At 37.6% G+C, this 13,256-nt stretch overlaps 1 protein-coding gene across 1 annotated transcript in view; it reads left to right on the top strand.

Moving 5' to 3' along the window:
* Positions 1-13,256, top strand: part of LOC124805334 (high mobility group protein 20A) — a 95,344-nt gene that overhangs the window by 44,199 nt on the left and 37,889 nt on the right. Inside the window, exon 5 of the mRNA XM_047265854.1 lies at positions 12,885-12,960. Within this exon, the coding sequence (XP_047121810.1) occupies positions 12,885-12,960 (76 nt within the window). The remainder of the gene's footprint in view (positions 1-12,884; positions 12,961-13,256) is intronic.

Raw genomic sequence — 13,256 nt, 5'->3', positions numbered from 1 at the left:
GTGCAAGTATATACCCATCCTTTTTTCCCCCTAAGGTAAGTCTTTCCGCTCCCGGGATTGGAATGACTCCTTACCCTCTCCCTTAAAACCCACATCCTTTCGTCTTTCCCTCTCCTTCCCTCTTTCCTGATGAAGCAACCGCTGGTTGCGAAAGCTTGAATTTTGTGTGTATGTTTGTGTTTGTTTGTGTGTCTATCAACCTGCCAGTGCTTTAGTTTGGTAAGTCACATCATCTTTGTTTTTTTATATGTATATTTTGTGAGGCTACAGTGAAGATTTCTAGCTCTTTAAATAAGTGTCTGCAGGATGATCTTGGATGAGCTCCAGCAATTATTCTGATTACACGCTTTTGTGCAATGAACACTCTTTTACTCAATGATGAGCTACCCCAGAATAATGTGCCATATGAAAGCAGAGAATGAAAATAGGTGTGGTAAGCTACTTTACTCAGATGTATATCGCCAAAATTTGCAACGACCCTAATAGCATAAGTAGCTGAACTCAAACATTTCAGCAGATACTCAGTGTGTTTTCTCCAGTTCAACCCCTCATCAATGCATACACCTAGAAATTTTGAATATTCCACCTTAGCTACCAATTTCTGATCGAAGTCTATATTTATTAATGGTGTCATTCCATTTACTGTGTGGAACTGTATATACTGTGTTTTGTCAAAGTTTAATGAGAGCCCATTTGCAGAAAACCACTTAATCATTTTCTGAAAAACATCGTTTACAATTTCACCAGTTAATTCTTGTCTGTTGGGTGTGATAGCTATACTTGTATCACCGGCAAAAAGTACCAGCTTTGCATCTTCGTGAATATAGAATGGCAAGTCGTTAATATATATTAAGAACAGCAGAGGACCCAAGACCGAACCTTGTGGCACCCCATTCTTGATTGTTCCCCAGTTTGAGAAATCACCAGTTTTTTGCATATTAAGTGAGCTGTTTATTTCAACTTTCTGCACTCTTCCAGTTAGGTATGATTTAAACCATTTGAGCACTGTCCCATTCATACCACAATACTTGAGCTTATTGAGAAGTATTCCATGATTTACACAATCAAAAGCCTTTGATAGATCACAAAAAATCCCAACAGGTGACTTCCGGTTATCAGAGAATTTAATATTTCATTAGTGAGAGTATATATAGCATTTTCTGTTGAAAAACCCTTCTGGAAACCAAACTGACATTTTGATAAAACTTTATTTTTACAGAGGTGTGAAGCTACTCTACAATACATTACTTTTTCAAGAATTTTGGATAAGGCAGTCAGAAGAGAGATTGGGCGGTAGTTGTTGACATCAGATGTATCCCCTTTTTTATGCAGTGGTTTAACAATGGCATACTTCAGTCTATCTCGGAAAATACCCTGCTTCAGAGAGCTATTACATATGTGGCTAAGAGTCCCACTTATTTCTTGGGAACAAGCTTTTATTATCCTGCTGGAAATGCCATCAATTCCATGTGAGCTTTTATTCTTGAGAGAGTTTATCATCTTCTTAATTTCAGAAGGAGAGGTGGGTGGAATTTCAATTGTATCAAATGGTGTGGGTAAGGCCTCTTCCATTAACTGCCTTGCTTCTTCTAATGAACATTTAGATCCTATTTTCTCTACAGCATTTAAAAAATGATTATTCAAAATGTTTTCGACTTCCAGCTTCTTGTTTATCAAGTTTCCATTCGCTTTGATGGTGATGCCGTCATCCTGTACTCTTGGTTGCCCTGTCTCCCTTGTAATAATATTCCAAATTGTTTTGATTTTGTTATCAGACATGGTGCACATGCTTCTGGACTTTTTAATAACCTTTCTTAATGTAGCAAGTAGTTTTTATAATATTTGGCTGTTTCTGGGTCATCACTCTTTCTTGTTGTTAGGTAAGTTCCCTTTTGTGGTTACAAGATATTTTTATTCCTTTAGTAAGCCAAGGTTTTTTGCATGGTTTCTTGTAATTAGATTTAACTACTTTCTTGGGGAAACAGTTTTCAAATTCTCTTACAAGTGTATCATGAAATAAGTTATATTTTAAATTAGCATCGGGTTCCTTGTACTTCTCATCCCAGTCTAATTGCCGAAGATTTTCTCTGAAATTTCTAATTGTTGAGTCATTAATTGAACGCACAACTTTGGAGGGTAGTTTTGAATTACTGAATGGAGCTATGTCATATACTGTAACTAGCCGAGCATCATGATCAGAAAGCCCATTCTCAACAGGACAAGAATTTATGTTTTTAAACCTATGTTGGTCTATAAAAGTGTTATCTATCAATGTGCTGCTGTCCTTTACTACCCAAGTAGGAAAATTAATGACAGATGTCAAATTGAAAGAACCGAGCAAGACTTCCAGGTCATTCTTCCTATTACACTCTTTCAGTGAATCAACATGTAAGTCCCCACAAATAAAAATTTGCTTTCCCCTATCTGACAGACAGCACAACAAGGCATCCAAGTTTTCCAGGAATAAATGAAAGTTTCCTGAAGGGGACCTATATACTGTTACAATTATAAAAGAGCCCTCCTTCAGTTTAAGTTGACAGGCACATGCTTCTATATGTTGCTCTAGACAAAACATTTTTTGTATCTGAGCTTTCTACATAGTGATAACTTTTGACATATATGGCAACTCCTCCTCCCACCTTATTCTCTCTACTCATATGTGCAGCTAGTTTATTACCACTGATATCTACCTTTTCTGTATCAGACACAATGTGATGCTCAGACAGGCATAGTATATCTATTACAATATCAGATTCAATGTCATCTAAACAAACCAGGAGTTCATCTGCTTTATTCTTCAATCCCAGAATATTTTGGTGAAAAATGGTAACATTATTTTTTACTTTACTTTTGTGAGAATCTACTTTCTTCTTTAATCCACCAATATTTTGGTTAAATATGGTAACATTATTATTTAGTTTCCTGTTGTGAGAATTTTGTGAGCTTTGGACCTCTTTGCACCTGCCTGCCTGAACTTCTCATTGGACACTGATATTAGTCTAAAAAAGAGGTACATCCATGAGTACTAGTGTCCCCCCTTATGGATTTCGCTAACAACCCTGCCAGTTTACCCTTCCCTTTCCTACTGAGATGTTGGCCATGCCTTGTGAAATCTCCCCTGTCAATAGCCTCGACAGGAACCAATCCAATGTCTGACAGAGTGGCCGCCCTACGCAACTGATCCACCTCCATATTTACCCTCCTGACAGAGCGGTTCAACTGGGGCTGATCATGCCGCACGAAAGCATGCAACAGCCCAACATTCGTATGAGTCGTTACAGAGGCTATTTTCACCAGGTCACACTCAATACTGTAGTCCCGATCCCTATCAATACTGTTTCCCACTCCACCCACTATCATCACATGATCCTGCTTTGTGAATCTCTTGCACAAGCAACCTATATCCTCTACCAACTGGGTAAGACTTGCACTTGGCTTGAAAAAGTTTGTGACCTGGTACCGTCACCTAATTTTTCCTGCAAAATCTGGCCCACACCTCTTCCATGGCTGCTACCTAGCAACAGAACTTTCCTCTTACTTTTTACTTTTTTTGAAACAGTTGGTTTCCTAGTGAGATTCTGTTGCATCTTAACTACATCTACTTCTACTGGAGCCTCTTCCTTACTTAACTGTGGTAGCAAGGCAAATCTATTGGTTGTGCCAATTGGGAAACTGTCAGACATTGTCCTCTTTCTGTGGCCCCTGTTCCCAGCTACCACTTCCCATTGCTGTTGGCCCTCCTCCCCCCTTAACCTCTTCAGTTCCTCCCTCGCTCTGTCCAAATCAGCCTGAAGGGCTCTAATTTTCTCCTCCTGTTCAGCTATAATCCTATCTCTTGAGCAAACCCTGCAAAAGAATGGAAGAGTCTTGTTTGCTTCTGCAATTCCCACGCCGCTACAATTTCCCCAATGAAACCACCTGTCACAACAGCTGCACAAAACCCCTGAACTAACTTTCCTACTGCAGCTCACACACTTAGTATCCATGGTAGTTTGGAAATTAGTTAAGAGATTTACTAAGTGATAACAATAATATATTAAATACAGATGCAAAAGGACACTAAATATGTTTTGTAAACTAATATGTAAGTAAACTATTACTAAATGCATTTAAATTTGTGGTATAACGCTAAATATGCACAATCAAAAATTAGACCTAAACAGCCGAATGTAACCAAAACAAACTTTTTGCAGTAAGTGGAAGAATACGTAAATAAAAGAAAAACCTTTAATGGCAAGCTTGAAGAGCACACTAATGAATGTATTTAATTAGTTAATCTATACCAAATGCACTTAAGATTGTGGTAAACGCTAAGTATGCACACTCGAAAAGTAAGGCAAAGCCGTGAAATATAAACAAAACAAACTTTTCGCGATTACTGGATCAATGCGCAAATAATAGAAAAACCTTTAATGGTGAGCTTGAAAAGCACCCTAATGAACGTATTTAGTCAGTTAAACTACAGCAAATGCATTTCCAATTGCGGTATAACGCTAAATATGCACACTCGAAAAATTAGGCCTAAGCAGCAATAAGTAAACAAACGAACTTTTCACAATTACTAGAACACTACGCAAATAAGAGAAAAACTTTTAATGGTGAGCTTGAAGAGTACACTAAAGAATGTATTTAATTAGTTAAAAGTGTTCAACTGCAATTAATTACAACCTAAATTACTTATCTTTCACGAGAGCTCTGTCTCCGTACGTGCGGCCTTGTGCAGGGGTACCAACCAGCAGATCGAAGTGTGGAACACAGTAACACATTACAGCAAACAGCATTCACACTAGCTTTCGAGCTCTACCTGACTGCTTTGATCTATGGTTTTCAGGATGTCATAGGAGAAAAGTGTCAATTGGGGTTTCACATGACTGATATGTGCTGAATCTTGCTGGTTGGCACTGAGGATGTCTTTCTGTTTGAGTTACAATGTTATGTTTGAGCTCAAAATATATTCTGAGATTCTACAATAGACAGATGTCGGATATTGGGTAGTTGTTTTGTGGATCACTTCTGCTACCATTCTTGTAGATGGGTATGATGTGCTGCTTCTTCCAGCTATTGGGCAAGGTTTTTTTGTTCAAGGTTTATTTGATGTATTATGCCTAACTCAGCTGCAAATTATGTTTAGAATCTAATAAGGATTCCATTGGGACCTGGCATTTTGTTCAGTTTTAGTAATTTCAGCTGTTTCTCCATGCCATTGATACTAATATTTATATCTCTCATCTTTCAGGTGGTGCTAGAATTAAACTGGGGCGGTACACTTGTATTTACCTTTATAAAGGAAAAGTTTCAAAATGAAGTTCAACTATTCTGTTTTTGCCTTGCTATCAGGATATACTGTTAAAAGAAGTTGACTTGTTAAATTCTTGGGATTAAAACTTCATAGTAAATTCATATGGGAAGTGCTGAAACTTTTTTCCTCCTCCTTTTTTTCCCCAATGCAGATGTTATCAGCTGCAGATGACATAAAAATAAAAAATAAAAAGTGGCTTGCCTTCATTCCACATAGGCACACAGTCTCACTGGTAATTATCAAACCCAGCTGAAGTTTTCTGGGTTCAAAAGCATATAATACAAATATTTGTAGTTTGAATTCAAGAATGTCTTTCAGCCACTTGTTCAGAGAACTGGGTAAACTAACTGCACTATGGCTTCTCACTATATTTATTCATTTGTGAAACTTGGCATGAGCAGTCTCTTTCTTTCAACCCTTAAGTTCCTTTTACAGAATCCGTTCCGAGAATAAGAGTTCTATTCATAGTCACTCAATCCAAAAAGTCGTTGTATATTCAGGTGTAGACATTTTCAGTAGCTTGCCAGCAGCTGCAAAACTTTGGCTAGTAATGAAGTACAATTTACAGAGAGCCCAAAGGGTTTATTATTAACCAACTCCTACTCCACTGCTGAATTTCTTAGTAGAATCAGTTTACAAAATATTATTAACAGTGTCATGTGATATGTAAGGTGTTTAACTTTTTTTTTTAATTATTCCACATTCTTGAGGATCTTTTCAGTTAGTATCTGTGGAAGGGACAAAAGTACATCAGTTCTTTTGTAATTAAGTATTATGTTTTTCTGATCTTTTCAACATCCTCAAGGATCTTCCCACTATTGGTCTGTGGAATGAACAGTTTATCCGATCTCCTAACTAATCTAGTCTTCTGTGTTGCAGAAGTATGCTTAGGTTTAATCTTTCTTCCCCTTTTCAGTGTGCTATCATTTACATATAAGGAGTAAGACCATAATCTATATTTCCAGCAGGGCACAGTAACCAAGTCCCAGTTGCGTGTTGCATATCTGATAGCTTCCAGGGGTCAAGAAAAATTTAATTTTCAGTGTTTCATACAGTTAGTGACCAAATTTAAAAATTTAAAATTTCTCATAATATAATCATTAAGAATTATAATCAGATGTGACAGATTTAACACAGAAAGACAAGTATTAAAGTTGGAAACTATGTACATGTCCTGAGATAGAGCCAGAGCCAGTTCGAGAACATTTTTCGACAAAAGCGAGTTATCTTTGCCCCCCCTCCCCTGCCAGTCCACTCTATACTCCCGCTTTTTGCCTTGCTCTCACACATTTTACTCACGTCAGTTTATGCTGCTAATTGTGATAGACATTTGTATACAGATCATGCATATGGGTGTCCCCCTCAGATTGATGCCCCGAGCAGAGGCAGTGTTGCTTGGGCCTTAACTGCCCATGGAGACAGCATATTCGTCCAGTATTTGTTCATTGACTTCCAACTAACTTTAAACATAATCTCAGACCTTTTCTAAACTTTTTGTTGGTTGCATATTTAACATATTAATTCATTCGTAAACTCATCTGAAGTGCGAAGCTCTTTTGTACGTTGAAGTTCAGTATTTGAAACGATTGGGGTTTTACTGGTGATGATACAAACCACCATTTCAACATCATTAGTGTTACTCTAGGTCAGGAAGACCAAAGCATGTGCTGCTTTTGTGTCATCATCAGTGCTGTGATTCTTCAGTCTCCTGATCTTCATGAAGACAATGATTCTGAGACCTTTGGATGGATGTGTGCGTCCAACAGTCAAAATATTTTGTAAAGTGGCCATGCTACCATCATGATGTTGTTGTTGTTGTTGTTGTTGTTGTTGTTGTGGTCTTCAGTCCTGAGACTGGTTTGATGCAGCTCTCTATGCTACTCTATCCTGTGCAAGTTTCTTCATCTCCCAGTAACTACTGCAAACTACATCCTTCTGAATCTGCTTAGTGTATTTATCTCCTGGTCTCCCTCTACGATTTTTACCCTCCACACTGCCCTCCAACATTAAATTGGTGATCCCTTGATGCCTCAGAACATATCCCACCAACCGATCCCCTCTTCTAGTCAAGTTGTGCCACAAACTTCTCATCTCCCCAATCCTATTCAGTACCTCCTCATTAGTTATGTGATCTACCCATCGAATCCTCAGCATTCTTCTGTAGCACCACATTTCAAAAGCTTCTATTCTCTTCTTGTCCAAACTATTTATCGTCCATGTTTAACTTCCATACATGGCTACACTCCATACAAATACTTTCAGAAACGACTTCCTGACACCTAAATCTGTACTTGATGTTAACAAATTCCTCTTCTTCAGAAACGCTTTCCTTGCCATTGCCAGTCTAAATTTTATATCCTCTCTACTTCGACCATCATCAGTTACTTTGTTCCCCAAATAGCAAACTCCTTTACCACTTTAAGTATCTCATTTCCTAATCTAATTCCCTTAGCATCACCCGGCTTAATTCAACTACATTCCATTATCCTCGTTTTGCTTTTGTTGATGTTCATCTTATATCCTCCTTTCAAGACACTGTCCATTCCGTTCAACTGCTCTTCCAAGTCCTTTGCTGTCTCTGACAGAATTACGATGTCATCGGCAAACCTCAAAGTTTTTATTTCTTCTCCGTGGATTTTAATACCTACTCCGAATTTTTCTTTTGTTTCCTTCACTGCTTGCTCAATATACAGATTGAATAACATCGGGGAGAGGCTACAACCCTGTCTCACTCCCCTCCCAACCACTGCTTCCCTTTCATGCCCCTCGACTCTTGTAACTGCCATCTGGTTTCTGTACAAATTGTAAATAACCTTTCACTCCCTGTATCTGACCCCTGCTACCTTCAGAATTTGAAAGAGAGTATTCCAGTCAACATTGCCAAAAGCTTTCTCTAAGTCTACAAATGCTAGAAATGTAGGTTTGCCTTTCCTTAATATAGCTTCTAAGATAAGTCTTAGGGTCAGTATTGCCTCACGTGTTCCAGTATTTCTACGGAATCCAAACTGATCTTCCCTGAGGTTGGATTCTACCAGTTTTTCCATTCGTCTGTAAAGAATTCGTGTTAGTATTTTGCAGCTGTGACTTATTAAACTGATAGTTCGGTAATTTTCGCATCTGTCAGCACCTGCTTTCTTTGGGATTGGAATTATTATATTCTTCTTGAAGTCTGAGGGTATTTCGCCTGTCTCATATATCTTGCTCACCAGATGGTAGAGTTTTGTCAGGACTGGCTCTCCCAAGGCCGTCAGTAGTTCTAATGGAATGTTGTCTACTCCCAGGGCCTTGTTAGTGTTCTGTCAAACTCTTCACGCAGTATCGTATCTCCGATTTCATCTTCATCTACATCCTCTTCCATTTCCATAATATTGTCCTCAAGTACATTGCCCTTGTATAAACCCTCTATATACTCCTTCCACCTTCCTGCTTTCCCTTCTTTGCTTAGAACTGGGTTTCCATCTGAGCTCTTGATATTCATACCATCATGATAGCATCGCATTTTTTCCGAAGAATTTTTCCCAGTAGACTGACAATCTGTTTTTCAATACTAATTAACAACAGCCCTTTTGATTCTTCAGCCTGAGTGTCATAATTTTATGCATAACTTGCTGTACCTGGCATGTGTTACAGTGCCATGGAAGGCAAGAAATTGTTTGATTTTATGATCTGTTTATTGAAGTGCTTTTGAATACACAATATTATTTTATTTTTTCATCTGATGATGTGTTCACAAATAAGTCAACATGGTTTCCTGATGTGTGAGCAAGCCACATAGTGTTGTCCATCTGAGAAGAATGGATTTTTCACATTTAGTCCACACACTTGTACTGATTGATTGTCCCTGCACCTGGTTATGGTCATTGCAAATGTGAGTCGCATCAGAAACTGCAGTTGTTTGATCTCGAAAGGTGTATCTGTTGGAATCATTGTGATGTGATTAGGAATATTTACTTTTTCTATTCATTTGTTGCTAATAACAAACCTCAAAAAATTCTAGACCAAAAGATATGATTTTGACACAATGTTGCATTGGAATACACATTGGTTTTGTATACTTTTTTTAGAACATTTGTGAAATCTATTGTGGATAACTTTAGTAGTAAATAAGTAATAAAACAAAATGTCATGCCATATGTGGCAGTTTCTCTTGCATCTCAATGTTTATGATGTCATATCTCCTGCACTAAGTGTTGAAAAGTGATATAAATTTAGTGATATATGTGGACACTGTATGCAAAGTATGTTGTGAATAGAGTTAGTAGTAACAAAGTAATATGTTAAAACATCATGCCTGATGCACCAGTTTTATAGCATGTACAGTGAAAATGTAGTAAACAATAACCTTTTATCGTTTCATCATTTTGTGGGGAATGTCAGCGAGATAAATTTTCGTAGAGGTTTGAAACTATAAATTATGTTAAGTTTGTTGCCAGTCAGTAAGTGCCCTCATCCTCAAATGGTGGATGCATAAATCTGGATATTTTCGTACTATGGTGTGTCATTGCTTATGATGTCATATCTCCTGAACTATGTGTTGAACTCTTTTGTGTGTGTGTGTGTGTGTGTGTGTGTGTGTGTGTGTGTTGGGGGAGGGGGAGGGGGGGTTGGGGTCCTAGGAACCTTCGTGGCCAAATGGAGAACAGCTCGCCAAAGTTTCTCCGCACTAGATAAATGGCTTAGGACCACGCAAAGGACAAACATACAAAGAAACATTCATTTTTATTTGTATAGTTATACAGTTTATTTGCCTATTTTTATGGAAGCTGTGATACATTATTGCTGTAACATTCATATCGGACCTTTCCATCAGGTCCTCAGTACTTTCGACATCTAACCACTGCAGTCTTTGCTGAAAATTTTAACATGTACCTGAATTAATCAACAGACACTTCTGCAAATTGCTGATACATTATTTTGGCTCCTGTTCATCAAGTTCAACACAGGAGAAAGCAGATAACATCTTAGCTTAAGAAGAGCAAATAATACGGAGAGGAGGAGGATACTACAAATCAAATCATTTTTGTCATGTTTTTAAAGAATTTGTAGTGTCTGTGGACCTGCATAACTGAAATTAATAGAAGGAAGATAGTCCATGAGTGAGCGATATGCCTGTAAATAAAGTTGATTCACTCCCAAAAGGAAGGAAATATTAATTTTGCTTGTGGCTTTATTGCAGTTCCATGCCTTTGGATGTGTTTCAGTTACAGAATGCAAAGTAAAGTAGCAACCACATTTTATTAGAAAATTTGAGAATACATTTGTGTGCTTAATTATTTGTAAGCATTGTGATATCCTTTGACAACTCATAACTAGCTTAATAGAACAATTTGTTAATACATGGTGACTGTTACAACTGACTTAAGCTAAAGTAAGGTTTATGTATGATTACCAAGGTGTCTTTCATCACTGCTCTACCATTATCAGTGTTTGTTTTTTACTTCCTCTCTTTACTACACTTTTTTACAATATTCTTTCAAATTTTCTTACAGTTTCATTTTTTGAGCTGCATTTTCCATAATATTACTAACTGATATATACAGGGATAGGCAAAATAATGTGAACAGTGGTAACAATGGAATTGTTGTGTTTGACGGTCAACAATGCAGGTAAGGCACATGCCATGCTGGACTGTGCATGTTCAGTACAGACTAGGCATTGGTGCAGGATGTTTACAAGTACTGCACACTTTTCCATTCAGAGGCCAAGGTCAACACGCAATGAAAGACCTAACAGAGTTACAAAGAGGGCAGATTGTGGGGGCCTGATTAGCTGGAGCATCAGTAACCAAGGCAGCCAAGTTATTGAATGTTTCAAGAGCAACTGTTTCAACAGTCATGACAGCCTAAACAAAACATGGAAAGACACCATCTTGTAACCATAATATTGGGTGCAAATCAAAACTAAATGACAGAGATCTTCTTATACTGATATGAATTGTGTCAAAACAATACAAAACTACAGCGACTAAAGTAACCGCAGAGCTCGGTATCCATCTTCAAGACCACCTATCTATTGACACTGTCTGCTGAGAACTCCATTAAGTGAATATTCAAGGGCGAGCTGCCATATTGAAATCATTAGTGACGACAACCAATGCAAAGAAGCATAAAACATGTTGTCAGGAACATGAATCCTGGGCGGCTGATCAGTGGAAACACGTCATATGGTCTGCCGAGTCAATGATTTTGTTATTTCCAACATCGGGCTGGGTTTATGTCTGGAGAACCCCAGAAGAAGCCTACAATCCTGATTGCTTGATTCCAGCAGTGAAGCATGAAGGTGGTACTGTGATGGTGTGGGCAGCCATATCATGGTATTCTGCCCGTCCCCTCATTACTCTCAAAGGCCGTGTCACAGCCAATGGTTATGTGAACATTTTAGGTGATTAGGTGCACTCCATGATTCAAATGTTGTTCCCCAACAATGATACCATATGTCAGGACAACATAGTACCCATTCACACAGGTAGGGCAGTACAATGATGGTAGGAGTAGCATGCAGCTGAACTGCAGCGTCTTCTCTGGCCAGCAGAATCCTGGACTTGAACATTATCAAACCCTTGTGGACAGTATTATAACGCAGATACTGGAGCAGACTTCTGCTTCACTCATCACTACAGAAGAGGTTCTGATCGAAGAGTGGCATAACATTCCACTGGAGAGTATGCAATCATTATATGCCAATATTCCAAGAAGATTCACAGGCAATTAGGGGTCCAACCCCATATTAATAAACCTTTCCCAAGTAAATACAAGTGTTCACATTATTTTGCCTATACCCTGTATATATACATCTACAACAATCATGACCCCATTACTTCAGTGCCTCTGAACAGATTATCTAGTTGGACATATATCATTTGATACATTTTTCACACTATGGTAATTTCATTGGCATGTTTCATACTTAACTGTTTCTTCAATAGTAAGTATCATTTGATTACCTATGTAATTTCTGTGTTTGCTTAGTTTCTCCTGGTTATGAAAAAGAAAGTTAAAAAAATATAAGAAAGCTTATATTAGAATATTGTGTTTTCCTGTATCACTTTCACTTTAGTGCCTAGCAATATGTGAATGTGTGAAGTCTCATCATGTTAATTTAGAAGTTGGTGGTCTGTGTGCTTAATTTTACAGGTCTTCAATCTTTGTAGTGTATGAATGAAAATGTCTATGTTTTACCATCTTATTGTATAATTTAGAGCATGGTTAATATGTGTGTTAGTCAGTCTTTCTGTGTAATCGTTATGGGCTACACTTTATAAACAGGGTGTATAATTATCCACCTTCTTGCCAGCTGATGTATTTAGCAGTTTACATTTGGTATGGAACTAGTAATAGAAAGTATAAATGTGTAGAAGCAAAGAATAGCACATTTCCTGAAAGTGGGGGAAGTATATCTCATGTTTTAGGTGAGTCGAAAATATAATTTTTTAAATATTATTGAAAATTGTCAAGCAAAGTAGTACTTGTTCTAGTGTCTATTATCACTGTTGTACTGCAAAAATTGTTAGTAGCATTTGCATAGTGTTGCACTTAAATGTGCTTTCAAATATCGGATATTTATAAACATTAAATATTTTCTGCAGGATACAGAGAAGGATGCAGATTTCAATGGACTTGACATCCCCATATTCACAGAGGAGTTCCTTGATCATAATAAAGGTTTGTAAACTAGCTGTGGCATGGAAAGCATTGATCTAAAACCAGTTCACACAAATGAGATCTGACTTTGGTTAGGAAAAAAAAAACTTTGCCTCCATAACATATATACAGCACTGTCAAACTCACATCAGTATTGTAGAAACAGTTGCATATCCTCAATTCTGTTATTACTTTAGGCTATGGTCCTCAAGCTTGACTGCAACTTGACAAAGGTGAGTTGGATCAAATTCTGATAGTGACAATAAATTTTCATTTTTGTGTTTTTAAATAGACTGCATGTACTGTTTGAAAGAACA

Source organism: Schistocerca piceifrons, chromosome 7, assembly GCF_021461385.2.
Source record: "Schistocerca piceifrons isolate TAMUIC-IGC-003096 chromosome 7, iqSchPice1.1, whole genome shotgun sequence".
NCBI classification, from domain to species: domain Eukaryota; kingdom Metazoa; phylum Arthropoda; class Insecta; order Orthoptera; family Acrididae; genus Schistocerca; species Schistocerca piceifrons.
This window is presented reverse-complemented; position numbering and strand designations above follow the sequence as displayed.